Source organism: Desarmillaria tabescens (genome assembly GCF_030435595.1).
Source record: "Desarmillaria tabescens strain CCBAS 213 chromosome Unknown EV420scaffold_5, whole genome shotgun sequence".
Lineage (NCBI taxonomy): Eukaryota > Fungi > Basidiomycota > Agaricomycetes > Agaricales > Physalacriaceae > Desarmillaria > Desarmillaria tabescens.
Window position 1 is genome coordinate 1,627,753 of NW_026848304.1, and position 22,313 is coordinate 1,650,065.

Here is a 22,313-nt window from a genome sequence, read left to right on the forward strand (position 1 = left end):
AAATAAAATAAGTCACGTGGTCTTTGTGACGAACGCGAAGCGTGACGTCCGGCATCTACCGACCTTCGCCTTTCGCCTTCTGAAAAGTGAATCTTCTTTCATTTTCTGATGTCGGCATCATACGCAAGCACAAGCCGATCTACACCAGTCGCTTCTACTTTTTATCGACCACCATATGCAACTGTTCAGAGCCCTATGCAGCGTGCTCCCATTGTCACTGATGATTACGAACGTATGCGTCTCTTTCGCTTGGACTGGACGTCCCGTTAACAGTCGCGTTAGGATGGTACACGGAGCAGGTACCCAATAATCGAATGGCTCTCTCTCTTCAGTCCGGTATCGAAGGGGAAATAGGCTGGGCGCTGGATCGACTTTGCCGCCTGTGTCATAATGAACAATTTCAGTTGAAAGTGATCCCCGGCATAATTGATGGACTGTTCATCTGGCCGGAATGGTACGTTTCAGAGGGTCACAAGCTTTTCAACGGCAACAGCACCATCTTCGCCGTTCCGCGCGACATGGAGGCAAAGCGAAGGCATGCCATCGAATCTTTGTTTGTCCTCCGAAATTGTGCTTTGCATGAGCAGGATTGCCAGGAACTCGTTCATCATACCCATTCTCTACCGCTCATATACAACTCGTTGAACAATCTGGATCCTCAGGTTGATAACAATACAGAGTTCCTCCTTCACGCCACCGATTTTCTTCACTCAATCGCAGCTCATTACACCGCCCCAGCGTCGGTTGTTTCTATAACCAAGGCTGTCCTATCTCCGCTTGGAGTTATTGCGTCGACCTCATCCAATCGACCATCCATAATTGCAGCTTTGACGGTGTTGAGCCAGCTCATAGAGAATCCGCACACCGCTACTCTTCTATCTCCCGATTCTCCAGCCTTAGTGGCTTCGCTCAGATTCTTGCCTCTTTTCATGGACAAGCCACTGGTGGAGGCCTGCCTAAATTATCTCTACGCTCATTTATCACACTATGCTATGGCGAAGGCATTTTTGCTCCACCCAGACATGCCCAGCATTCTTCGCATCCTCATCAACCTTCTCATTCAGGAACAAGTTGAAGAGACTGTTACTATGGACATCACGGGAACAGTTCGAACAGTCCCTTCCCAGGCATCCGTGACTACCCAAGATCACGACCTTTCACAGGAGGAACTTGAGCAACTACTCCCCCTCCCGGAGCCTGAGAGATGTTATGAATGGTTCGTGCGCCATCTCATCTGAGTCTTCCAGCTCTAATATTACTGACAGGATGAAGACGATGTTCGTCGGGAAACCCGATGGAGAATTAACACAAGTCGATTTTTGGAACCTGTATAAAGACGTTTTTGCTCCTCATCAAGACAAGTATCCACTCCTTGTGGCCTCTGACGTCATCAAAAATGTGAATCTCGTCTTTCCAGAAGCGCAGGCTATGGTTCTGCAAGATCCAGTTCAAAGGTTCATTGTCCGAGGCGTTGACAGGCGCAAAGACACCTTACTTGCGGAAAAGTTAAAATGCCAGTGGGATCGCGGGCAATGCGCAACACCACCTTTTGGCTCCTTGAACGACCTTTATGAGCACCTCCTTGATCATTTAAAGGGTGCAGAGGGTCCCGAGTATCCGTGCTTGTGGTCTTCATGTCCCAATCCTCCAGTTCCCAAAGCCTCTCTTCGGTCCCACGTCCTAACTCACCTTTCACGAAAATATACTCCTGAGCGGCATCCATCCCAGAGTGATACTATAACCTTGTCTGCAGGAAACACATCTCCCACTTACCCAACGGGCAACCCAATCCTGCGAACGCCCCCTCCACCTCGTAGTACCACGATCAACTATCGGAGACCACTTGTGGACCCTCCTTCTAGTTCTCTTTCGGCTTTATTGTGCATTCGCATCCTCTTCAGAACGTCATTTGCGTCAGCTGACGAAGCCCCTCGTATAGACGAGGAGCATTTCGGTTTCCCGGGAATCGTTGAAGAAGTCGTGGAAGACATTGAAGATGTGATTATCGCCAACAGAGCTTCAAAAGACCGCGAAAAAGAGGGCGAACGGCGGGGCAGGAGAGTTTTCATCAATGTTCGACAGTTGATGGAGGGCGTGCGGATACGAGATGAGAACCTTATGGGATGGATAACAGAGATGGCAACCGTAGATACAGAACCTGGCGCACAATGATTTCGGACGCCGGGGATTAGGCGGATGTACGCGTAGTTGATTACATGACTTATTGCAAACTTAATCAAATACTCGTTGTACACTGCCATCGCCATTGCTCTCGTGGACTCGTAGGAAAAGTTACGGTGTTGCAGCTCTCGTTATGAACTCCCGTCAACGAAATAGTTCAATCGCTCAGTCGAAATTCGTATCAGTCTTCTCTCGGCTTCTTCAGGGCATACCTACTGCAGTTATCAGCCCCAACGAGGACACTCATCAATTTATATCAAGTCTCTTAGTACTCGACGTAAACCGTGATTATCTCGAGGCGCAGCTGCGTGAAATACCGAAGGAAGTGTGTTTGGGGCCCTTGAAGGTTGTGCAGTTGGTCCATCATCGGCTCTCTCTGACCTTGTGACTGACACTTGTTTGCATCCAGTAGAGGTCGCTTAATGATATTTTCTCATTCTATTTGCATCATGTTCAGAGCAGTGCACACTCGGACAACCTCAAGACTAGTCATGCCTTAGAGACGCTCTGTATCTTCACGAAAGGCTTATTGGCCAAGGGATTCAGTGGTTGGGAAGTTATGGAAGTGTTTGCAGGGGGAGTTGGGAATAGCGACGCCTTTTTCATGGTGTGCACTGAGTTCTCTGCTTCTAATTTTTAGTAACCAACACTTGATTAGAATCTGGTAGCAATCATTGATGATGCTTTAGCGAATGCCAATCGTTCTGGTGAGTCTCCCAGGGTATTTTGTCGTGGTGTCAATGGCTGAAAACACAAGTCACAATTCGTCACCAGATTCTTCAATTGGGTCTAACTTTCATGTGTGGTATTTCTCAGCTTAGTCCAGGCGCCTACTTTCTTCGTCGCAACCTGTTTCCGTCTATTGTTGCTGTTCGTGCTCCCGTTTCTAAGTTGACTGATGGTCTTTACTGACTCTGTTTGCTATTATTGGCAGTTTATCAAAGGATTAGATACCGAACAATTCACCTTTGAAGCACTCCTGTTCTTGGCTCTTTTAGCAGATTTTCACAAGTCCGATGCTGCTAGCCTCAATCCGTACCTGTCGCAAATCAAAGAGACAAAGGACGTAGACTTAATGAAGAGGATCTGTTGGGCAACAGACTCCGCTCTGGTTGCTTCGGTAAAGTATGCACCTTGCATCCCAAGCCATCGGGTTCTGGAACTGAAGAATGTCTAGACGGTATCAAGAAATCTCTGATGATGATGTTTCTCCAGCTCTAGCATCAGCCTTTGGCTCTCTCATATCATCGTTACGACCTGACCGTGCCCTGGCGTCCACACCAGTTGACCCCCCTCGTGAATTATTCAAGAACCAGTACGTACGAATTTCTCTCTTTGTCGTCAATCTGAAATTATACAACAGGCCAATCGAAAATACAGTTATCCTATTGCTGTTGTACGAATTCCTTCGAGGGAACGCGCTGTTCTCCTCGGTGTTTCTAAGTTCGAACGAGCCTGACCGCCTAAGGCCCTCTCCACCATTAACTTTGCTAACTCTGTCATCTTATCTGTTGACTCATGCTACATCAACCTCACAGCCGCGCTCCGTAGCCTATGCAAATTTGTGTATCAACTGTCTTCTGGCGCTCGTAGAAACAGACGCCGTTCTGGTGGTGCTCTCGAAGCCAAATAATAAGCCAATACGCTTGTGTCGGCAGGTCAGTTCACGATTGTGCTTTTTGTTCGTTTCTTATTATTCACACTTTCCAGAGGCTACCCCTGCTACCTGTACCACGTTCCGGACGTCCACTGTTGTGTGCTGTACTTGACTGCTGTGTTCTGTGGCTACGGCACAATCTTCACATGCGATTAGAAGTACGCCTATATACGTATGGTACCTTTTCTACCTCCACCTACTCGTTTTAGGCTCATCTTTGAACATAATATTCAGGCGGTGTATCTGGATCTGCCATAGAGTCGTATTCTACCTGCAGAAAGTCCGTATACGTCTAGGCAAGTATTCCAGTGTTTTCTTCATGATGTTGTCCTCAAAGAGTGGCAGAATACGAATGGGCAGAATTTTGGTCTGCTATATTGGGGCTCTTACATTTTCTGGCTACAAAAGTGGACAATTTAGTTACCACAGGTGGCGTGGAACAACTGATACGAGAGGTGCGATACAGAATTGAGTTCTATGGCGTTCCTTCATGCTCTTTGTAGACCGTCTTTCTTCTCAGCCTTTGTCTATCCAAGTGCGAGACCTTTTTGCCTACGCCTCAAGCAGTACATGATTTTGTCGTACGTTACCTCGTAGCTTTTCAATAGGTCGCAAACTAATCCCGGGTGATTAGTACAAACTCGTTCGCGCAGCCTCTGATCTGCAAAGTCAAGCTACATTACTGAAACGGCTTGCTGGTCCCGAATCCAAAGCTCAGCGGCATTCACTAGTCCAACAACCCACCGATTTGTTGATGAAAATCGTCACTATTACACAATTTTATGAACAAAAGGTCACTCAATCTCAGGCACGAACAGCCAAAGACGCACTGCGTGCTGTTTCACGAGAAATTGAGGCCAATAGTGTGTATGGACTAACCGACACCCGTGAACCCGAACCTCCGTCAGTGTATGCCTTGTCTCTGTCCAGTGACAGTCTTCGCTTACCCTTATACTCAGTCAACGATCAGAAAATGTTCTACCATTTTCGCGATATGCCTGCATGGATGGTATGGCGCTCATGCCATAGTGCCTTCCTAATGAAGACCCAATATACTTAATTTCCACCTGCACCACCCTGCGATCAAACCGTGATATTCCGGCAAGTGGACTAGAAGGCGACGGAGTCCCGAGCAAGGGAATCCCCGGTTATGGGTTCTCGTAAGCGACTCGGAAACATCACAGCCACTCCGACTGCCATATATGTATAGAATCCATCTCGATTTGGGAAGCCTGAAGAAAAAAATTTTATTTAGAGGACGAAGTTAGAGATTACACCGGGTGGGCCGCTCACATAGACTTGTAGGTTTATCATGTCCGATATCTTGCAAACGTTTAATGTTGTTGCCCTCACCGTCAGGGTGACCCTTCGCGTGGTTTCACATGCTGAATACTGTCTAAGCCCTTATCTGGAGCTGTCGATAAGCCTGTTGACTCGGTGAATGGCTCGGTGAATCTGCTTTAATTACATACCTCTGCTTCTTTTTTGCTTTGCTATCTTTTTCTTCCGTCGCGTCTTGGTCCCTATCTTCAAGGACCATGGCGTTCACTCGCTATGCCTTTGGGTTCCATCGGCTTTCCCAGACACTCGCCTGCCGCTCAGTACACGGGGTTCGTACCCTTGCGACTGCCAGACAATTCTCTCCTCTTGCTCCGTTGGATACCTTCCAGGAGAGACACATCGGTCCTAATGACCATGAAGTCTCCCAGATGCTTTCTCAAGTGGGCTATGATTCCATGGACGCGTTCATAGCCGATACCGTCCCTCGTAAAATTCGTGTTTCGACCGCTGATATCAGTAATGAGACCATTCCCTCGTTCAGCGAATCAGAATTGCATGCACGAGCCAAGGCGTTAGGAGGGCAGAACGTTGCATTCAAGAGTTATATAGGGATGGGGTATCACTCTGCCGTTGTTCCTCCGGTCATTCTGCGCAATGTACGATGGCTCTAGTGACTTTATATGGCTTTAGAACTGACATGCGGCGCATACAGGTGATGGAAAATCCTCAGTGGTATACTCCCTATACACCGTATCAACCCGAGATTGCCCAGGGACGTCTAGAGTCTCTGATCAATTACCAGACGATGATAATGTCACTTACTTCGATGGATATCGCCAACGCCTCGCTTCTTGATGAGGCGACGGCAGCAGCGGAGGGCATGGTTATGACGTTCGTCTCGTCTGGACACAAGAAACGCACGTTCCTGGTCGACTCTGGCGTTTTACCTCAAACCATCTCGGTGCTGAGGACGCGTGCCAAAGGCTTCGGTATCAAAGTCATTGTTGAGGACGCGAGTGTGGCCATCAAGGATCAAAGCTTGCAATCGGATCTGTGTGGTGTCCTAGTTCAGTATCCCGACGTAGATGGGAACATTAAAGACTTCGGAGAACTTGCAGTTAACGCACATTCGTCTAGCGCCCTCGTTGTCTGTGCCACCGATCTGTTGGCATTAACCATGTTGAAGCCACCAGGTGAATGGGGGGCTGATATTGTTTTTGGAAACTCGGCACGATTCGGTGTCCCTGCAGGATATGGAGGTCCTCATGCCGCGTTCTTTGCTGTAACAGACAAGCTGAAACGGAAGATGCCTGGCCGTTTGATTGGCCGTAGTCGAGACGCCTCAGGTGCATCTGCTTACAGGTTGGCATTGCAGAGTAAGTCGCTTTCGCTCATGTTCATTCCATCATGTTTTGATTTTCATAGCTCGTGAACAGCATATTCGACGCGAACGGGCGACAAGTAATGTCTGTACGAGTCAAGCTTTGCTGGCTAACATGGCAGCAATGTATGCCGTCTATCACGGTCCAGTCGGTCTACAACGTATCGCAAACAAAGTCCATGTTACCGCTCAAGTATTCAAGTCGTCGGTGGAAAATCTCGGATACAAGCTATTAAACCCTGCTTTTTTCGACACGATCACTTTGGACGTATCGGTTGCCGGTGGTGCCGAACCGGTGCATGACATCGCGAAAAAGGCGAGAGTCAACCTTCGTCGTATTGATGATCAGCACGTTGGCGTTACATTCGACGAAAGCGTTACACAAGCGGACTTGGAGGCTCTTGTAGCAATATTTGCGTCGGCAGTGAAGTCATCAGGCCAGCTGATTTTACCGTCAGAAGGATCACTTATTCCCGAATGTCTGCGACGTACTTCTGAATATCTGCGCCATCCGGTTTTCAACAAGCATCATTCTGAGACTGAGATGCTTCGTTACATGAACCATCTAGCTTCCAAGGATCTTGGCCTCGTCCATTCCATGATCCCACTCGGCAGCTGTACGATGAAGCTCAATAGCACTAGTAGCATGATTCCTCTGACATGGCCAGAGTTCAGTGCTGTGCATCCCTTTGTGCCTCATGACCAGATAAAGGGATATCTGAGTATCATCAAGGTCAGTATTATCTTGCCTGCATGTGCCTGTGATGGAGGGACTTATTCTCAAATTAGGAACTCGAAGAAGACTTGTGCAAGATAACAGGCTTTCACGCCGCCTCCTTGCAGCCAAACTCTGGTGCAGCTGGAGAGTATGCGGGGCTTTGTGTGATCAGGGCTTACCATGAATCTCGAGGAGAAGGACACCGTGACATTTGTCTGATTCCTCTGAGCGCCCATGGAACGAACCCAGCGGCAAGTATCTGATAATATTAACTGCAATTGAATTCGTCTCATGCCAAAATCACAGTCTGCAGTCATGGCAGGGCTCAAAGTCGTCCCGATCAAAGCCTTATCAGATGGTAGCTTGGACCTGGAAGACCTCACAGCGAAGGCTGAAAAGCATAAAGACAACCTTGCTGCGTTTATGGTACGATGTGATGATCAGGGTCGTTAACGAAATTGGTCTCTAACACATTTATCAAAGATCACATATCCTTCAACGTTCGGAGTTTTCGAAGACGGTGTCCAGGATGTGTGTATCCTAAGCCAATAATAGCTTTGTCCCAACTAACAACGGACCAGGCTTGCAAGATCATCCACGACAATGGTGGCCAAGTATATCTTGATGGTACGTTTGTTTAGATTACGACTAAGAATGTCATGGCTCAGATGCGGTTTTAGGTGCTAATCTTAATGCTCAAATTGGTCTGACCAACCCGGCTACCTGTGGAGGAGATGTATGCCACATGAACCTTCATAAGACATTTGCGATGTGAGTCGGTGCTTTGAGAAGCATTTGCATTGGCTGATTTTGTAGTCCACATGGCGGAGGAGGTCCTGGAGTTGGGTATGGCCCTCTCTTATAATATAATCGGCGAAACTGACTATGCTCCGTTTAGACCGATCTGCGTCGCCGAACACTTGGCACCATTCCTTCCTTCTCATAGGTCGCTACCTCAGGTAGCCGGTTCGAAAGCTATCGAAGCAGTCTCGGCTGCACCTTTCGGCAGCGCCTCTATTCACCTCATATCCTGGGCGTACATCAAAATGCTCGGTGGTCGAGGACTCGCCGATTCCTCCAAAATCGCCCTACTCAATGCCAACTACATGGCCAGTCGCTTATCGGAGCACTACAATGTTCGGTACACGAACAAACATGGCCGTGTCGCTCACGAGCTCTTGATTGATCTCGCGGAGTTCGACAAGTCCGCTGGACTTAAAGTTACCGATTTCGCCAAACGCTTGCAAGATTATGGCTTCCACCCTCCCACTTGCTCTTGGCCCACGTCTACATGCATGTTAATCGAGCCCACCGAATCAGAGCCTTTAGAGGAAATAGATAGGCATGTCACATCAACGTGGAGCTCTCTAATTGTTTTCTGAATATAATTATCTCAGGTTCTGCGATGCTATGATACAGATACGTCGGGAAACGGAGGATGTTATAACTGGAAAACAGCCCCGAGATAATAATGTTCTCAAGAACGCGCCCCATCCTGTTTCCGTGCTTGCTGAGGAAGAGTGGAGCAGGTCAGCTATCTCACTGTTTCCAAGAACCATTCTTTGACCATGATGCTTGTCAGGCCTTACTCTCGCCGAACAGCAGTGTACCCCCTTCCCTGGCTTGTAGAGAAGAAGTTCTGGCCGACAGTGTCCCGCATTGATGATGGTGAGTCGACCATTACAAACGTTATGCTCAACGCTCACCCATACATAACAGCCTATGGCGACCTTAACCTTATTGTGAGTAACCCAATTCTTCCGAACATGAAGCATGTGCTAAGCTGAAAAATTTCTAGTGCGACTGTCCATCTGTAGAGGAGGTTGCTTCGTCATGATAGTTTTGTCAAATGTTTTCTGCTTGGGCTTTCTGTTCTCCTAGATGGCTCACTGAGCCTAGAGTGTTGGTCAACCGAACCTCTCATAGACATTGGTACATTATTAACGGTGCCGCCGTACATTTTGCAGTATATCCATAATAATATGTCATTTCGAACCTGCTTCTTTTAGGTCCATAGGAAGGTTCGCCCAAACTTGAGGCAAATGACGTTCTATGCGCACCATTACCTCTTTTGCTAAACCACTCTTCTCTGTGTAATCCAGCAGCACCCGAACTGTCGCCTCGTCAGGTTGCACGTTTTTCCACCCCATCTCTACACACACGGTCTTCACTGCTTCATTGATCTGGTTTGAGCGGCAGAGACATTCGACCCACGAATCCCAGTTCTTCTTGGTGAAAGCATATTCCCCTTCATTTAACCGCATGTAAACGTTTCTCGCTGCAGGCAGGTCATGAGACAGACCGCACGAGCCCAGTACGATATTGACGCTCTCGTGATCATACTTTCCTGAGAGAAAAATCTGCTCCCAAACACGGTATACGTCATGATGCCGCTGAACACGCCGGTACGTGTCCATGAGCAAGTTCCATAACGGAGCCTCCGGGGAGAATGATTCGAGAACGAGAAGGTCATGTATACGGCGGACAGTGTCGCAATATCTGTCAACAAACTCGGGGGAGGGGCTTTGTTCCTCCATTCGGAGAGCGATTTCGTTGAAATGACCCAACAACATGGTGTAGACGGATGGATTTATGCCCTGTCCAGAACGTTTCATATCGCCAACAATTGTAAAAACTTTTTCGAGGGACGGGATATGTAATCCGCTGCGATGAGACAGAGCGCAAAATGCATCCATAACTTTGACAAAACCGAGGCCCTGTACTGTGTGCTTCAGATCTTCATAGATTTCGTATGCCTCTGCTTCATCGGAGGCATTCCGTATGCGAATTGAAATGATATCTTGGCCCATGCCATTGAGAGATATGTCCCTGGCGCTCATGTCTGCCAGGAGAATGTTGGCAATATCGAGGGCTTTCGTGGAATTGGGAAATAGGGAAAGACCACTCAACATGGATTGATAGATGGCGATATCAGGTCCTATATTTTGAGTGGCGGAACTGCCAGGCTTGTTCGCAGCAGTGAGGTCTTGGTATAGCGAAAAAGCTTCATCCAATGAATCTTCCGTACCGACCAAACAAAACGCTCTGATCAACGGACCCAAAACAGCTAAGGTGGGAGCAATCCCAGCTTCTCTGCTGTCCTTGTAAATGGACAACGCGTGGGATAATCTACCTCGTCGAGCGCTTTTCGACGTGAGCATAGACCAGTGGTCGGCGGTCGCTTGGATTCCGGTGACTTCCTGGGCTTTCATGAGATCCTCGGTGGTGGTGGATCCTCGCAAGAGAGCTTTTAGAACATCTGCGGTTCCCACCGCTCCTTCTTTCTGCAGGTCTCTGAACAATGCCAGAGCACCGTTTACACCTGTTCGGTATGACTCCTTCGACAGACTATCCAACCACCTTGCATCCCTGATTTGGTCGGGGGTGATTAAAGTCGTTGGAACAGACTTTCTATAGGTCTGCAAAATCTGGTCGGCAAGTTTCATCAACCCCCGATCCGCGTATGCCTCGTAGAGAAGGTCTGCGATCCGCTGACTCAGAGGCAGATAATCTTCGCTCATCTCCTGAATCAACGTCTCGAAAATCGTGGGAGGGAGCACCAGATTAGGTTTCGACCAGAGGTACCGTATGAGAATCGCATAGGTGTCATGGGTTGGCTGGCAGCCAGTGTCACGCATGGCTTTGAGCACAGACTTCATGAATTTGAGGGAGACTTGAGGTGAAGCCGATGTTACACACGACTCTAGAAGTAGATGATATTGATCGACCGTGGGTTGCAGCTGGCCAGGCTTGGATGGCATGGTTTTTCAGCCACAGAAGCGCGCTGGACATGTTTCCATTTTTTACAAGACCGCGTATAATGGTGGTATGGATTTCGGGGGATGGATCCAGGAGGAAAACGATGGGCAGGTCCTTCAGAATTTGTTCGATACACTTCAGGTCAGATCCCTGTCCCGACACTGCAAGAGTTTCGACCATGATATGAAGATGTTCAACGTATGTCACAGGCGCCTTTGTAATGATAGGTTTAGGATTATTAGACAACGACCATCGCACCTGGGACGCTACGCTGGGATAGTAGGCGAGAATATCGTCGCGTTTGTTTCGCGATTTCTTCAATGACCTGGCAAACCCTTCAATCTGGTCCTTCGCAAAATCATCGTGTACCTGCTTGTACGTAGAATCGGCGGCGTCACTATGGGCGAATCTCCGTCCAATCCGCTGTTGTCTCGGAGCGTGAACCCGGACCACGCCTCCAGCTCGAAGCAAAGAGGTGCGCAGGGACATTCATGCGGGATATCGACAGCCTAAATAAAGGTGTCATGGTCACCGTACCGCTCAAAGGATTCAACAAAAGTGATATCGCACCGTGAACACTGACTGAGGTCGACAATTCGAGTCCGCAGAGTTGACACCAAAAGGGAATGCGTGAGAAAATGCACCTCCTTCCTCCACATCATCTTCTGATCGCTCGTTTCACTGCCTCTTACCACTACCACCGTCATGTCTGAAAAACTACGAGAATTCATCGAAATACCTCAGCAATTTGCTCGTGACGGGAACCAGGTGCGTTTCCTACCACATATGTGATTTTCTTCTGTTCATCCTGGAATAGTTCCTTACACGTTGCACAAAACCTTCGTCGAAAGGTCCGTTAGTCAATATGAAGTCCTGACCTCTCCTCAACTCCTCTTGCGTAGAATTCGTTCAAATTTGTCGTGCTGTTGCCGTTGGCTTTGCCGTCATGGGATTTATCGGGTACTTTGTCAAGCTCATTCATATCCCAATGTGCGTTGCCTTTCCTCGTTGGCCCGTTCTCCCTATTTACAAACCTTTTTAGCAACAATATCCTTGTGTATGTTCACTGCATCCTTCTCTTATATGCACTGACCGCTATTTTGCAGCGGAGGTGCTTAATTCTCGGACTCTATCACGGTTTCTTCATCTGTATCAGACTTTCGAATGAAGGACGGATTGTGTGGTCGGGATACTTGATGATATCGAACATCCTCCTTGCGTCTCAGATTTCATATACCAGCATAAGATTATACGCTTTCTAGCGGCAACACTGGTTCAGAAGAAGTACAAGTAGGACTGTGAGTCTGTGTAAGGCGAAGATTACTAGATCCATAGCTCAAAAGATTTTGGGAAGAAGTGTTCACTGGCGGTTGTGGTCTCCAGAAACACCAAGCTCGGAACAAGTCCTATGGAGACCATTAGAACGGTATCGAAATCTCAAATGGATGCAGAGACATACAGCTTGAGATCCAAAAACCACTACGGCTGTAAGGGGAACTGAAGAGGACATTAGAACTTGAAGATAGAAAGTGAGGCGTGCTGCTTACTGGATGCCTCCATCATGTATGGCCAGTGATTGCTAAAATCAGACAAGAAGAGCACTGCTACACTGTTGGCGAGTTTGCTGGTCAACCATTAGGATCGGTGTCAAGTGGCACGTACTGACCTGAATATGACAACAGAATATACGTTGAATAGAAGCACCCGTAACAAGAGGGATGGCGATGTTCTCCGTGATGCTAATGGAAATGTTCTTGATATAAGCGTCCACATCTTATAGTATCTCACGACCAATGTCACTTTGTTACATGATGAATTAGTCAATGATATATCTGTCCGATTCTTTAACGCCCACCTTCAAGCACGACCAGCACTGCCAACACTGTGACACAGAAGGTCGGAACGACGTAGCGACTACTGCTTGATCACACTGAGATTTTGATCTTTACGGATAAAGGCATAGAACGTACAGGCCCACATTACTGAGTGAACAATAAAGACCATTGGGAGTGTAGATGTGCTCGGGGTAAAGTTTTCCGAGCTTCATCAGCCATACTTGTTGTCAGTGTCTGCGGTTACCAGGGGAAAAATAAACTCACGATGCCAGCCATCAATGCAAAAACGAGGAACACGAGATAAGGTAGCACCAGAAACTAATGCAGATCAGGAGGTGCTCTGAGTAAAGAATATGAACGCTCACGATCTTAACGCTATGTGGTCGGTTGGTCGTGTTACTCGAGGAGGGTTCTTGGAATGTTTGCCAGATCTAAGGAAAACACCATCAACAGTCAGGACGACGTGCGGCTAAGGAAGCTATGTGCCTGGAAAACAACTACAAGTCCTGCTATGGCCGACCTGCCGACACCCGTTATTACGCATTCAATGTGCGTTGAAAATGACCAACTCACATAGACGGCGCTCCATGTATCATAGCTGCTTGGACCAGACACACATTGCTTGATAAAGCGATGATTGATTCAACTTGGCCGCTGTATAATCTGTGCGGTACATGTGAGATGGCGCTGGAGGGAAGAGACCAGGATCCAGAGGGTAGCTCACAGTATGCAATATGATACAGAGTATATGACAAATGTAATCCAGAGATTGACTAGTGTAGGATGGCGGACGACGCTTTTGAAGACAGCCCAAGTGAGAATGAGAATAGGGAGTCCAATTTGACCTCCCGCTATATGAAGGGCGATGAAAACCTGCCTCAAGCTTGCGTCGCTGACGCTGCTATTCTCTGCATTAACCACGTCAATAAGGACCGCCGAGCTGGTGAAACAAGGATAGGCCCACCTGGAGACTCCACTGAAGTCATCTACTTCACTTGAGGGCTGAGAACACTCTCTACAGCGGGAGGTGCAGTCATCAGTAGGCTCGGTAGCAGGAAAATAACACCAGCCATCTGTTAGATAAATGCGATGCCTTGTATCATTTGTAGATGGTAAATGAACACGCGGCATACGCAGGAAACTGTTCACGTCACTACGTAAGATGAAGAATCTGGGGCCTGATCAACATCTTGATACATCTTACACGGGTAGTTCCCCAAGGTAATGATAGCACTTAAATCAAAGACATTCTTTGCAACTCGTGCTTCAAGCTTCCCGCTACGACATGACAACAAGACTACCTAATCATCCTACTAATAGTAAGCCAAAGCGAGATGACGGTTTTGCCACATCTATTGCAGGCTGGAAGGGCTGATCTAAAAGCGGTGATCCAAACGGAAGGAGTGTTGCGAGCTTGTCGTTGCTGTGCGACAATGGTGATGGACCGTTTCCCAGAAGAATGCCAAATAGCACCTGAGTCTGAGCAACATAATCAGAGACAGTGCGTTTGATCTTTTCTTGATCCGGTAACGTTTGAATCTACAGTAAATTGAGCCACGGAACAAGACGAGGTAGGGAGATGAGCCGTCACCTTCTCGCGGATGTGAACAGCTTTCTCATCTAGGACTTGGCGAACATCTGTCCAGTCGCTTCCAGTCCTCACATCGATCAATTTCTGCAGAAATGAGATATCATACAATGTTTGGATGCTGTTGGCGTCAAAACGATTGCGGAGGAACTGCTCAATGAATGTTTGAAGGGTCCGGTCTACAAGATTGCCTTGACGCCTTAGGTCACGGGAGATTCCCAAATCTTGCATTGCATGTGTCAATGAAAGCAAAGCGCCCATCAGATCTGGGGACGGAACAGTTGACACGGAAGAGGCTAGAATCCACTGTCATAAGCTTCGTACTTCGGGGGGGAAAAATAGGAAAAAACGGCCATACAGGGGAGTACGGGAAGGAGCGCCCGGTGGCGATGGGTGGATAGTATGTTCGAAATAGTATACGAGCGCCAACGGTCAACGATGTCGTCGCGGCACAACTTCGCTTTTTCACGAAAATCTGAAAGACCGCATGATGCTGAGACAAAGAACCCTGGAAATGATAGAGCCAACCTTTCTCCACACTGACATCAGCAGATACGTCTGTGACAAAGCTCGAGTAAGTGGCGAGCTCGTCTGCAAGCTGACCGACAAATACAAGTCCGGTAATATCTGAACCCCGAAGAAGCTTAACTTTGAGTTGTACGGCAATTTAAGGACGGAGACTAACTTGATCTATCATCGATGCTTTCTGATGCGCTGTTAAGAGCGTCAACTACTCCAGAACACAGGATAGCAGCTTGTAGTTGATAGTCGTTACGAAGGCGAGTAACCAGAACACTAGCCAAGTGGTCAAGACTGGAACGCATGAACTAGACAAAAGAACCGACTTCGAATTATCCCCAGTCAACACTCGAGATAGGTCATGCTGGATAGACCGCGCACAGTTTTCAAGAGTTCGGAGCAGGTCATCCAACAGTGTTGTTCTGCCCAAAAGTTGCTTCCGCAGTGCGCTTTTATATTTCTGGAATGAAGCATCCATAGGTCCCAAAGAAGAAGCTGTGGGCAAAGGTGGCGTTTGGAACGAATTGTCTGCCGTGTGTAAAAGAAAGGTTAAGATCATGGGTTGAGAACATGGATCCTTGCGTACCTATCCGCACATCCACATTTTCACCAAATGATAGCACTGCTGTCGAAAGGGATGTACCGAAAGATGCTTGGGTACTGATCAAAGAGGTTTTCCAAATTTCCGCAATTCGTCTCCGACATACATCATCAAAAATGAGATTTATGTCTTCCATCTCCTGCTCCTTCAACCCTGAGGACGAATATATCCATTTGCGAACTGTGGACCGTAGACTCCAAACATCCTTGACAGCTGAAACATCTAGAAACCAACGATCAAGAGCGCCCTGCAGAATGTGTGTTGACTTCTTGAACCACTCGTCAACTTTCTGAATAAGATGAGAAGGGGGAACGCGCGATGACGATGAATCGAGGTCAACGTAAGGCTTATATGACTTCAAATTCTGTGGAAGGAGCATGAAATGGGTGGATGATGGTAAGGTCATTAACAAAGCCTGTGTCGTCAACTGAAGTTCTGCGGGAAGCGCCTTTTGGGCAGGAGGTAGGGAAGAGTCAGATTGTATATGTTCCATTACAGCTGCGACCATGGACTTCTCGGAGTCTTTGTCTTCAAAGACATCTCTGGCAGTTTTGACGGTCAAAGCAATAGTGTCTAAAGCTACCTGAGCTGCATCTTTAATTTGCTTGACAGTCTGTTTAGGGTTAACTGTGTTTTCGGGAGCGTATCCGTTCGCTCGATTCGAGGAGGGCGAGACCGAGGGTTTACTTTGGCCCCACGATATGGCCGTATGGAGTGATTTAGACCGCTGTTCCAAAAAAACAGACAGTGTCTCTGTAAGCGGACGCGAATCCAACAAATGTAACGTGAGCAGGGTGGCGCATGTATCCTACAAACAACACAGATTTGAAAAGTGAGATATGGAACCAAGGAGGATACATACGAAAGAGGATGTGTTGTATTCTCGCAAGGACATCGTGGCTTTATGCACAATCTGCGAACGGAACTGAGATACCGCATCCCATTGTCGTTGTATGAGAGGGAATTGGTCCTGAAGAGATAGAACTTGAGCATAGAAAATAGGTTTGGTACGCAGAACATACCAGTGCATCCAGTCCTTGACTAGTCCAAGTATCTTCCTCTTGTTGGTCATGTTGTATTAATGAACGGTGCACAACACGCGACAGAAGTAACAACCATGCGGCAGTGAAATATTTCTTCCTCTCGATAAGTCTCCACAGGTGTTCTGGTGCGTCTAGCAGCAGTTTTATGTGTGCAGAAAGTAACTGCAACGTGTACAAGTGGGTGTCTGAAGATTTCTGAGTTACGTGTAGATCCAAATTGTGTATGGGGTACCTTGCGTTCCATTCATAGATGCTTTTCGTGGAAGCTGGGGCTGTTCCTGGGCCAGAATGGCACTCTTCGTCTCGTCCAGGGCCTCAATCACACGCTTGGATGAGCGGGCTATCGAAACGATGGAGGAGGAAGCCTGCAGAAGGTCGCGATACCGTTCTCTGTACTTTCAATTACAGCTCATAAGACGCGACTGATAGATACAAAAGCACGTACCCAACCATTAACCGCAGTTCCTCCTGCTTAGCATCAGCATCAGCTCTAGCAAGTTCATCCCAAATGAACACATGTTCGAGAAACAAAATTGACTGGTAATAGATACCTCAGCTGTTGCTGGACGAATATCACCTCGGAAATGGTGTATTTTGTGAACAGTTCATCGGGATCCAACTCGTCTGCTGGAGGTAGCTTGGATAGAGAGAGCTTCTTGGATGATCTGGAGGATCCCCCGCCGCTCATAGAAAGAGGTATAGCATTAGGAGTATGCCCGTTAGCTACTGAGGTTGACGAGCTACTCGCAGAAGGGATAGAGGGCCTTCGTAACATGGTGGCCACTGGAAATGAATATGATTTACGTAAGTTGAGCCCTTGAATAAGTAACATCTGGAGCCTTAGAAGAACGATTTTTTCAATGTGTTCATGAACATAACATAAAATAGGTGAGACGTAGACAAGTAGACTGGCGTAACAAAGTTTTTGAGATGTACAGGAAGAGAGGAAGAATCCATATAAAGCTCTACCGACTATCCGTTTGACCCGCATCACCTATATCCGATTCCCCGACACTCTTTTTACCATTTAAATGGTCCTTTGACGAGGGCGAGGGCATAGCAACACCATCCCCTCGGGAGAGAGCGGCGGCTGGAGGAGGGCGAGGAGTCTGAAGTGCTACTCCATTCGCAGATGTGGAGCCGACTGGCGAGGAGGTATTTGCTAGCCTTTGATCAAGAGCCTTCAGGGCCATGGCACTGTGAGATATCGTGTTTAGTCAAACAATTACAACCGGGAAAAAACATGGGTACCGTCTCCTCTCAGCTTCAGCTCTAGCACTGCCAGGCACTTGGCTATACAACCCGCCTTCCAAGTCACCATGGGTTGTAGGTATAAGATGGAAACGGTTGGCCGTAGAAAAGACGAAGTTTCCAAGTAAAGTGAGTGGGTAGCTGTAATGAAAGATTAAGAGCAGCCGGCAAAGAGGGATAAGGGAGGATCGTACTGCAGGAATGGTGGAAACCAAGATACTAAGGAGAATGTTTCACTTCTATCACCGTATGTGTCGGTCCCACCAACAGTATCGCTGGCATTCTTCTTGTAGAAGCGGAGGTACACCCAGCTGACATACCAGCCAAACTGAATGATTATCCAGGGACATTGGAATCCGATGATGGTCATAACAGTTGAAAGCGTCAGGTAAGCCATGGGGAGGTTCTGAAAACAACACATTAACAGTGTTCTCAAGTAATCTGGCAATACCCCACCTTGACACGGGTCTTAAGCACACCCATAACCTGAACCTGATGCTCGGGTATCAACTGTGTGAATGCAACGAGGAGCGCAATTTGCAACGACATCTGGCCATGATATTCCATTCCATACCTACGTCGATGTGAGCTCGACGCTGAAGTGTATATAACTATACGCACAGAAAAAGGTCCGCATTCTTCGTGGCAACGAACTCTATCCAGTTGAACGCAAAACCAATGATATTCGAGATTCCCACAGAAGCCACAATGAATTTGAGTGTCTCAATGCTTCCCCATAGTCGTTCGAGGTATTTCAAGGACGCAGGCACGAAGATTATTGTAACCACAAACTAGGTTACACTCTTAGCGATTCATCATACCAGAAAGAAGCTCCATACCTCATAGATGCTCGTCTCAACTAGAGCCGATGTTACGAATGTCCATGGATAAAAGATACTCGACCCAGGAACAAGAGTCAAATATGGCGTTGAACCGACATCCTTCCATCGCAGCCAGGCGTAAAACAGAGAGAATATGACAGTCGCCGCAGTGAATGACCGCGTCACGATAGGAATTGATGAAATGAAGAGGAGAGGTGACGAAAGAACAGCCATGATGGTCAGTAAATCAACTCTCCACACCTATATGGATTCAGATGATGGAGCGTCAGCAAGGACGATGGAGGGACGAGGCTTGGATGAGAGCAACGCAGAGCTGCAGTGCCGCGGAAGCCACGTGGGATCCCTTTTGGGAACAGAAAAGTGTCCGTGGGCCGTGCATTGCAACTTGAACTGACACTCGATGTCGGAGTACAGCGCCCGCCCCGGTGGCTCGCTCAAGCTCAAGGGCGGCGTCACAGATGGTGGCGTCGTGAAAAAGTAAGTAACATATCCTTCTTGTCCAACAGAAGCTAATGGCTCGCTCATAGAAAGAAGAAAAAGTCCAAGCCTGAAAAGACTGACTTGGACCGGCTTGGCGAACGGGAATCCGTTAGGGAACGTTTTGTCCAGGAAGATGACAATCCTGGTTCTGCCTCAGGCAGTGGCCGTAACTCTCCAGCAGTGGTCGGAAGCAGTTCTCGCAAGACAGATGCTGAACGACGATTTGAAAAGGTGCAGAGGGAGCGGGTACGTGTCTTTTGTTTGAGCGAGAATATTGTTAAGAGTGCTGTCTTGTAGCTGGCCAAACGAGTCAGTAAGCTAGCGAATAAGACGCACAAGGATCGCGTCAACGAGTTCAATTCCCACTTGGAATCGCTTAGTGAACACCACGACATTCCGAAAGTACGGAATCACCATCTTTTTGGAATTGCCTATCTGACCCCAATTGCAGGTCGGGCCAGGATAAGATATCCTTGGCTTGTGTTTGCGCGCTCCTGCAATTTTTACGTGCGGTTGGGGGCGATTTATTGCGTATACCATGCAGCAGTGTATACTTTGTAATATATTTGGAACTTTTGTGTCAGTAATGCAGTAGGGATAATAAAAAAGGGTAAAAGGGCATCGCGCGTGAGGGTGTGACAGTAACAGATCAAGGTCGGTCTATTACCTCCTTTTACAACTACCACCACAACAGTCTGTCTTGCGGCAATGCCTCCGTCCAAGCCAGACTTCAAGGATCATATCTGTCCGCCATCGAATGCCACACATCCCTCAGACCGCTGGGAATCTCTTTTCGTTTACTCATTCATCTGCAAGTTCACCAATCTGCGGGGAAAGGTCGACGGGCTCGAGACTCCAATGGAGTGAGTTCTGATTTTACATCGTCATGGCGCTGGTTTTACGGTCTCATGACGGGTTTCATCGTACACAGCCTGGAAAATGCGCTCTTGTCGCAGGAGCCAAATCCAATATTAAGCCAAGTGCTTAGTCGGTTTATACTGAACCTCAGGCCACAAACGCGTAATTTAGGGTGAGAACATGTTTTGGCACGTTGTATCAGCATGCATGGGTTCTAATAGTACGCGTAAATGCCAGCATAGATCAGATTTCTTCTACCGTGGCCAATGTCCTAACCGAGTTCTTCAAAACATCTGAAAGAACGGTGTTCTGGGATGAAGATCTCCGAAGGAACGTGGATCCTCTTTCAGGTCTAGAAGGGGGTTTCTTTGCGGCCAGTTGGGATTTAAAAGTGCGTAAATTGGCTCGTACATGATCCTTCCAAAACCTGACCCTTCGATATTTGGATTCATTTCAGCTCAATGTTCTGCGTCAACTTGTTGAATTACAACTCGTCCACAGTGCAGATATCAAGGCCAAACTTGATCGCGCGTGGGGAGTCGCTCCACACAAGCAGAAGAAGAAAGAAAGCGATTCATCCCGCCCAAGAGCGGAAGACCCCTTCAGTCGAACCCGGCTCCAGCTCCTGCCCATCGGACAAGATGTGGACCGCAAACGTTACTGGATAGCAGATGGTCCGTGCACCCTCCCTTCACCTTTAATTCATATATTTGCGTGTATTTGCCAGTCGAACATCCTTTTCTTTATGTGTTGTTTTATTTTTGTTCATGGTGGCCTGTGCCGTTCAGTATCGTGATCTATGATTGCTGACTGTATCCTTGCGCATCCCAGATTCTCCTCGGATCTACGTTTCGACCAATCCTTGGAAGATGTCTTCTACTTTTGAAACTTTGGCATCCACGCGTGAAGAGTACATGGCTGCCATCGAGAGTCTCAAAGCCTCCGCGCCTAATCCTAAAAAGTCTGCTCGCGCTGCTCATGTTAAACGAGCGGAAGCGCAACATTCTGCTTTGATCTCATCACTGGAGGAACGTGTTCCAGCTATAGACGCCGAAATAGCGGTGAGTTGCATCCATAACTTTGTCTTCCACTTTTGGGGAGATCCTACTGTGGAAGGACTACATTCTCCGAATTTTCCCTGTCATTGAATCACTGGACCATGACTAATTTCCCTCTTCGGATAGCGTGCACAAAGAGCCCGCCGAAAAATGGAACAACGATTGGCCCTTTATGCTCAAGCAGACCTAAGAGAAACTCGAACGCGACGCCAAACCCGAAAGCCGGATTACGTGGACTATATTCAGGATCTTGACAGTGATGTCAGTACCACGCTGGTTCCAGGTAGTCCTTCAGCTGACCTTCTTTGGTTTCGTCTTAGAATGATGCTGACGAGTATAGATACCAAGACGATGGCTATGACGAGGATGAGGACTTTGCAAATGATCAGGACTCTGATTCCAAGCCGTCGAGAAAACGCCACAGAGTGACAAATGTTGAACCACGACGATCTACCCGGACGTCTACAAGGTCCAATGGCAAACGAGAAGCGTCTGCGGATGACCCCTGGGGAGGTTGGAGGGGGGAACGACGTTCAACGCGTCTTGGAGCACCTGCAGATACTCAATTTGATGCTGAACCGTCAAGCAAACGAGCGCGGACAGCAGACAGTACCGCCAGCACGAATTCTGGAGATCTACGTATCTCCCCCGTAGATCCGCCACCGCAAAGTAAAAATGGGTTGGGAATTAAGGCTTCTGGTGCGGCGGCACTGAAGCCCACAGAAGTGGCTCTGGAGCAGATTGCCGGAAAGAAGCGGTCAAAGTATTGGGTGTACGCCGTAGAGCCTTCAATGCTTTCGCTCGAGCCTGAGCCTAAGGATCGGGCGTCTACGATGAATGAAGTGGAAACGAATGGAACGGAGAGGAATGGTAATGGCAATGTTGATGTGTCGATGTCTCCCCCCTTCGATGAAGCAGAAGATGACTCGGACTATCCCAAGAGCATGGAAGGTAGCCTGTCGCCTATAGAATCGTCATAGCGGTATACTTCCGACTATTACAACCTACTGCATAAACATTATCTTAACGTACAAGTATTTGCATTGCCTCATATTCATTGTTCATACATACCCACATGTTAGCCGGCGTCTCTTATTATTTAAGCATTCTTCGACTACTCACCAACTTCTCGTTCGCTTTTCACTTTTCAGAATCCCAGACAGATCTAGTGAAACCCTATGCCGATTCAGATCGGTATTCCCGGGTCCGAGATCAAGCGATGTACAATTTGTGAGACTTGAAAGATTTACGCTTGTTTCGC

General features: G+C 47.8%; 10 protein-coding genes across 10 annotated transcripts; 6 read left to right on the forward strand and 4 right to left on the reverse strand.

The window, feature by feature from the left end:
• Window positions 1-69: 69 nt before the first annotated feature.
• Window positions 70-2,251, forward strand: EV420DRAFT_1302364 (uncharacterized protein). Its single transcript, XM_060468415.1, has 3 exons — window positions 70-232; window positions 283-1,216; window positions 1,266-2,251. Exons 1-3 carry the CDS (start codon window positions 109-111, stop codon window positions 2,170-2,172), a joined length of 1,965 nt encoding a protein of 654 aa, XP_060336645.1. The 5' UTR covers window positions 70-108; the 3' UTR covers window positions 2,173-2,251.
• Window positions 2,252-5,221, forward strand: EV420DRAFT_1515077 (uncharacterized protein). Its single transcript, XM_060471874.1, has 12 exons — window positions 2,252-2,788; window positions 2,840-2,888; window positions 2,939-3,051; window positions 3,116-3,306; window positions 3,359-3,496; window positions 3,545-3,839; window positions 3,892-4,010; window positions 4,073-4,134; window positions 4,184-4,293; window positions 4,342-4,419; window positions 4,473-4,741; window positions 4,798-5,221. The coding sequence occupies exons 1-12, from the start codon at window positions 2,741-2,743 to the stop codon at window positions 4,865-4,867; spliced, it is 1,542 nt and encodes a 513-aa protein (XP_060336646.1). The 5' UTR covers window positions 2,252-2,740; the 3' UTR covers window positions 4,868-5,221.
• On the forward strand, window positions 5,203-9,225 carry EV420DRAFT_1515084 (glycine dehydrogenase-like protein). The gene is made up of 14 exons (XM_060471875.1): window positions 5,203-5,775; window positions 5,832-6,495; window positions 6,545-7,233; window positions 7,290-7,469; window positions 7,525-7,644; window positions 7,702-7,749; window positions 7,800-7,845; window positions 7,899-7,989; window positions 8,035-8,064; window positions 8,117-8,560; window positions 8,616-8,747; window positions 8,801-8,886; window positions 8,938-8,960; window positions 9,017-9,225. The coding sequence occupies exons 1-14, from the start codon at window positions 5,377-5,379 to the stop codon at window positions 9,053-9,055; spliced, it is 2,991 nt and encodes a 996-aa protein (XP_060336647.1). The 5' UTR covers window positions 5,203-5,376; the 3' UTR covers window positions 9,056-9,225.
• Window positions 9,204-11,622, reverse strand: EV420DRAFT_1760243 (pentatricopeptide repeat-containing protein; the record flags this gene model as incomplete). The annotated part of the gene is made up of 3 exons (XM_060480614.1): window positions 11,548-11,622; window positions 11,026-11,486; window positions 9,204-10,967 (listed from the first exon to the last, which is right to left on the reverse strand). Exons 2-3 carry the CDS (start codon window positions 11,464-11,466, stop codon window positions 9,204-9,206), a joined length of 2,205 nt encoding a protein of 734 aa, XP_060336648.1. The 5' UTR covers window positions 11,467-11,486; window positions 11,548-11,622.
• On the forward strand, window positions 11,602-12,360 carry EV420DRAFT_968761 (uncharacterized protein). Its single transcript, XM_060484189.1, has 5 exons — window positions 11,602-11,745; window positions 11,795-11,828; window positions 11,880-11,967; window positions 12,020-12,034; window positions 12,084-12,360. The coding sequence occupies exons 1-5, from the start codon at window positions 11,683-11,685 to the stop codon at window positions 12,094-12,096; spliced, it is 213 nt and encodes a 70-aa protein (XP_060336649.1). The 5' UTR covers window positions 11,602-11,682; the 3' UTR covers window positions 12,097-12,360.
• On the reverse strand, window positions 11,974-14,002 carry EV420DRAFT_968831 (uncharacterized protein). Its single transcript, XM_060484190.1, has 12 exons — window positions 13,777-14,002; window positions 13,537-13,720; window positions 13,386-13,475; window positions 13,299-13,332; window positions 13,178-13,243; window positions 13,077-13,130; window positions 12,948-13,018; window positions 12,833-12,894; window positions 12,644-12,776; window positions 12,525-12,586; window positions 12,437-12,474; window positions 11,974-12,383 (listed from the first exon to the last, which is right to left on the reverse strand). The coding sequence occupies exons 1-12, from the start codon at window positions 13,796-13,798 to the stop codon at window positions 12,225-12,227; spliced, it is 975 nt and encodes a 324-aa protein (XP_060336650.1). The 5' UTR covers window positions 13,799-14,002; the 3' UTR covers window positions 11,974-12,224.
• A 134-nt stretch (window positions 14,003-14,136) lies between these two features.
• Window positions 14,137-17,375, reverse strand: EV420DRAFT_1515100 (Vps51/Vps67 domain-containing protein). Its single transcript, XM_060471876.1, has 11 exons — window positions 17,115-17,375; window positions 17,009-17,053; window positions 16,796-16,953; window positions 16,543-16,748; window positions 16,383-16,490; window positions 15,506-16,328; window positions 15,246-15,447; window positions 15,086-15,195; window positions 14,929-15,027; window positions 14,759-14,875; window positions 14,137-14,696 (listed from the first exon to the last, which is right to left on the reverse strand). Exons 1-11 carry the CDS (start codon window positions 17,336-17,338, stop codon window positions 14,305-14,307), a joined length of 2,484 nt encoding a protein of 827 aa, XP_060336651.1. The 5' UTR covers window positions 17,339-17,375; the 3' UTR covers window positions 14,137-14,304.
• On the reverse strand, window positions 17,376-18,975 carry EV420DRAFT_1515103 (eukaryotic integral membrane protein-domain-containing protein). Its single transcript, XM_060471877.1, has 6 exons — window positions 18,654-18,975; window positions 18,436-18,605; window positions 18,271-18,388; window positions 18,009-18,220; window positions 17,815-17,955; window positions 17,376-17,760 (listed from the first exon to the last, which is right to left on the reverse strand). The coding sequence occupies exons 1-6, from the start codon at window positions 18,867-18,869 to the stop codon at window positions 17,529-17,531; spliced, it is 1,089 nt and encodes a 362-aa protein (XP_060336652.1). The 5' UTR covers window positions 18,870-18,975; the 3' UTR covers window positions 17,376-17,528.
• Window positions 18,976-19,045: 70 nt separating this feature from the next.
• On the forward strand, window positions 19,046-19,756 carry EV420DRAFT_1515104 (uncharacterized protein). The gene is made up of 4 exons (XM_060471878.1): window positions 19,046-19,133; window positions 19,184-19,382; window positions 19,434-19,538; window positions 19,588-19,756. The coding sequence occupies exons 1-4, from the start codon at window positions 19,057-19,059 to the stop codon at window positions 19,600-19,602; spliced, it is 396 nt and encodes a 131-aa protein (XP_060336653.1). The 5' UTR covers window positions 19,046-19,056; the 3' UTR covers window positions 19,603-19,756.
• A 23-nt stretch (window positions 19,757-19,779) lies between these two features.
• EV420DRAFT_1515109 (uncharacterized protein) lies at window positions 19,780-22,296 on the forward strand. Its single transcript, XM_060471879.1, has 7 exons — window positions 19,780-19,999; window positions 20,068-20,166; window positions 20,232-20,385; window positions 20,452-20,668; window positions 20,826-21,055; window positions 21,179-21,313; window positions 21,373-22,296. The coding sequence occupies exons 1-7, from the start codon at window positions 19,845-19,847 to the stop codon at window positions 22,030-22,032; spliced, it is 1,650 nt and encodes a 549-aa protein (XP_060336654.1). The 5' UTR covers window positions 19,780-19,844; the 3' UTR covers window positions 22,033-22,296.
• The last annotated feature ends 17 nt before the right edge of the window (window positions 22,297-22,313 follow it).

Coding starts and splice junctions, on each gene's coding strand:
- EV420DRAFT_1302364 (XM_060468415.1), top strand. CDS start 109: ATGTCGGCATCATACGCAAGCACAAGCCGATCTACACCAGTCGCTTCT. Junction 233..282: donor TGTCACTGATGATTACGAAC/GTATGCGTCTCT, acceptor CAGTCGCGTTAG/GATGGTACACGGAGCAGGTA. Junction 1,217..1,265: donor CCTGAGAGATGTTATGAATG/GTTCGTGCGCCA, acceptor TATTACTGACAG/GATGAAGACGATGTTCGTCG.
- EV420DRAFT_1515077 (XM_060471874.1), top strand. CDS start 2,741: ATGGAAGTGTTTGCAGGGGGAGTTGGGAATAGCGACGCCTTTTTCATG. Junction 3,052..3,115: donor TGTTTCCGTCTATTGTTGCT/GTTCGTGCTCCC, acceptor TATTATTGGCAG/TTTATCAAAGGATTAGATAC. Junction 4,294..4,341: donor TGGAACAACTGATACGAGAG/GTGCGATACAGA, acceptor TGCTCTTTGTAG/ACCGTCTTTCTTCTCAGCCT.
- EV420DRAFT_1515084 (XM_060471875.1), top strand. CDS start 5,377: ATGGCGTTCACTCGCTATGCCTTTGGGTTCCATCGGCTTTCCCAGACA. Junction 7,750..7,799: donor TCGAAGACGGTGTCCAGGAT/GTGTGTATCCTA, acceptor ACAACGGACCAG/GCTTGCAAGATCATCCACGA. Junction 8,887..8,937: donor AGTGTCCCGCATTGATGATG/GTGAGTCGACCA, acceptor CATACATAACAG/CCTATGGCGACCTTAACCTT.
- EV420DRAFT_968761 (XM_060484189.1), top strand. CDS start 11,683: ATGTCTGAAAAACTACGAGAATTCATCGAAATACCTCAGCAATTTGCT. Junction 11,746..11,794: donor TTGCTCGTGACGGGAACCAG/GTGCGTTTCCTA, acceptor ATCCTGGAATAG/TTCCTTACACGTTGCACAAA. Junction 11,829..11,879: donor CACAAAACCTTCGTCGAAAG/GTCCGTTAGTCA, acceptor CCTCTTGCGTAG/AATTCGTTCAAATTTGTCGT.
- EV420DRAFT_968831 (XM_060484190.1), bottom strand. CDS start 13,798: ATGACTTCAGTGGAGTCTCCAG. Junction 12,777..12,832: donor AGTGCTGGTCGTGCTTGAAG/GTGGGCGTTAAA, acceptor CATGTAACAAAG/TGACATTGGTCGTGAGATAC. Junction 12,384..12,436: donor TGGTTTTTGGATCTCAAGCT/GTATGTCTCTGC, acceptor TGGTCTCCATAG/GACTTGTTCCGAGCTTGGTG.
- EV420DRAFT_1515100 (XM_060471876.1), bottom strand. CDS start 17,338: ATGTTACGAAGGCCCTCTATCCCTTCTGCGAGTAGCTCGTCAACCTCA. Junction 16,954..17,008: donor GAACTGCGGTTAATGGTTGG/GTACGTGCTTTT, acceptor TTGAAAGTACAG/AGAACGGTATCGCGACCTTC. Junction 16,329..16,382: donor AATACAACACATCCTCTTTC/GTATGTATCCTC, acceptor TGTTGTTTGTAG/GATACATGCGCCACCCTGCT.
- EV420DRAFT_1515103 (XM_060471877.1), bottom strand. CDS start 18,869: ATGGCTGTTCTTTCGTCACCTCTCCTCTTCATTTCATCAATTCCTATC. Junction 18,389..18,435: donor AAGAATGCGGACCTTTTTCT/GTGCGTATAGTT, acceptor ACATCGACGTAG/GTATGGAATGGAATATCATG. Junction 17,761..17,814: donor GCTGAAGCTGAGAGGAGACG/GTACCCATGTTT, acceptor GATATCTCACAG/TGCCATGGCCCTGAAGGCTC.
- EV420DRAFT_1515104 (XM_060471878.1), top strand. CDS start 19,057: ATGTCGGAGTACAGCGCCCGCCCCGGTGGCTCGCTCAAGCTCAAGGGC. Junction 19,134..19,183: donor GATGGTGGCGTCGTGAAAAA/GTAAGTAACATA, acceptor GCTCGCTCATAG/AAAGAAGAAAAAGTCCAAGC. Junction 19,383..19,433: donor AAAAGGTGCAGAGGGAGCGG/GTACGTGTCTTT, acceptor GCTGTCTTGTAG/CTGGCCAAACGAGTCAGTAA.
- EV420DRAFT_1515109 (XM_060471879.1), top strand. CDS start 19,845: ATGCCTCCGTCCAAGCCAGACTTCAAGGATCATATCTGTCCGCCATCG. Junction 20,386..20,451: donor CGGCCAGTTGGGATTTAAAA/GTGCGTAAATTG, acceptor GATTCATTTCAG/CTCAATGTTCTGCGTCAACT. Junction 21,056..21,178: donor CTATAGACGCCGAAATAGCG/GTGAGTTGCATC, acceptor CTCTTCGGATAG/CGTGCACAAAGAGCCCGCCG.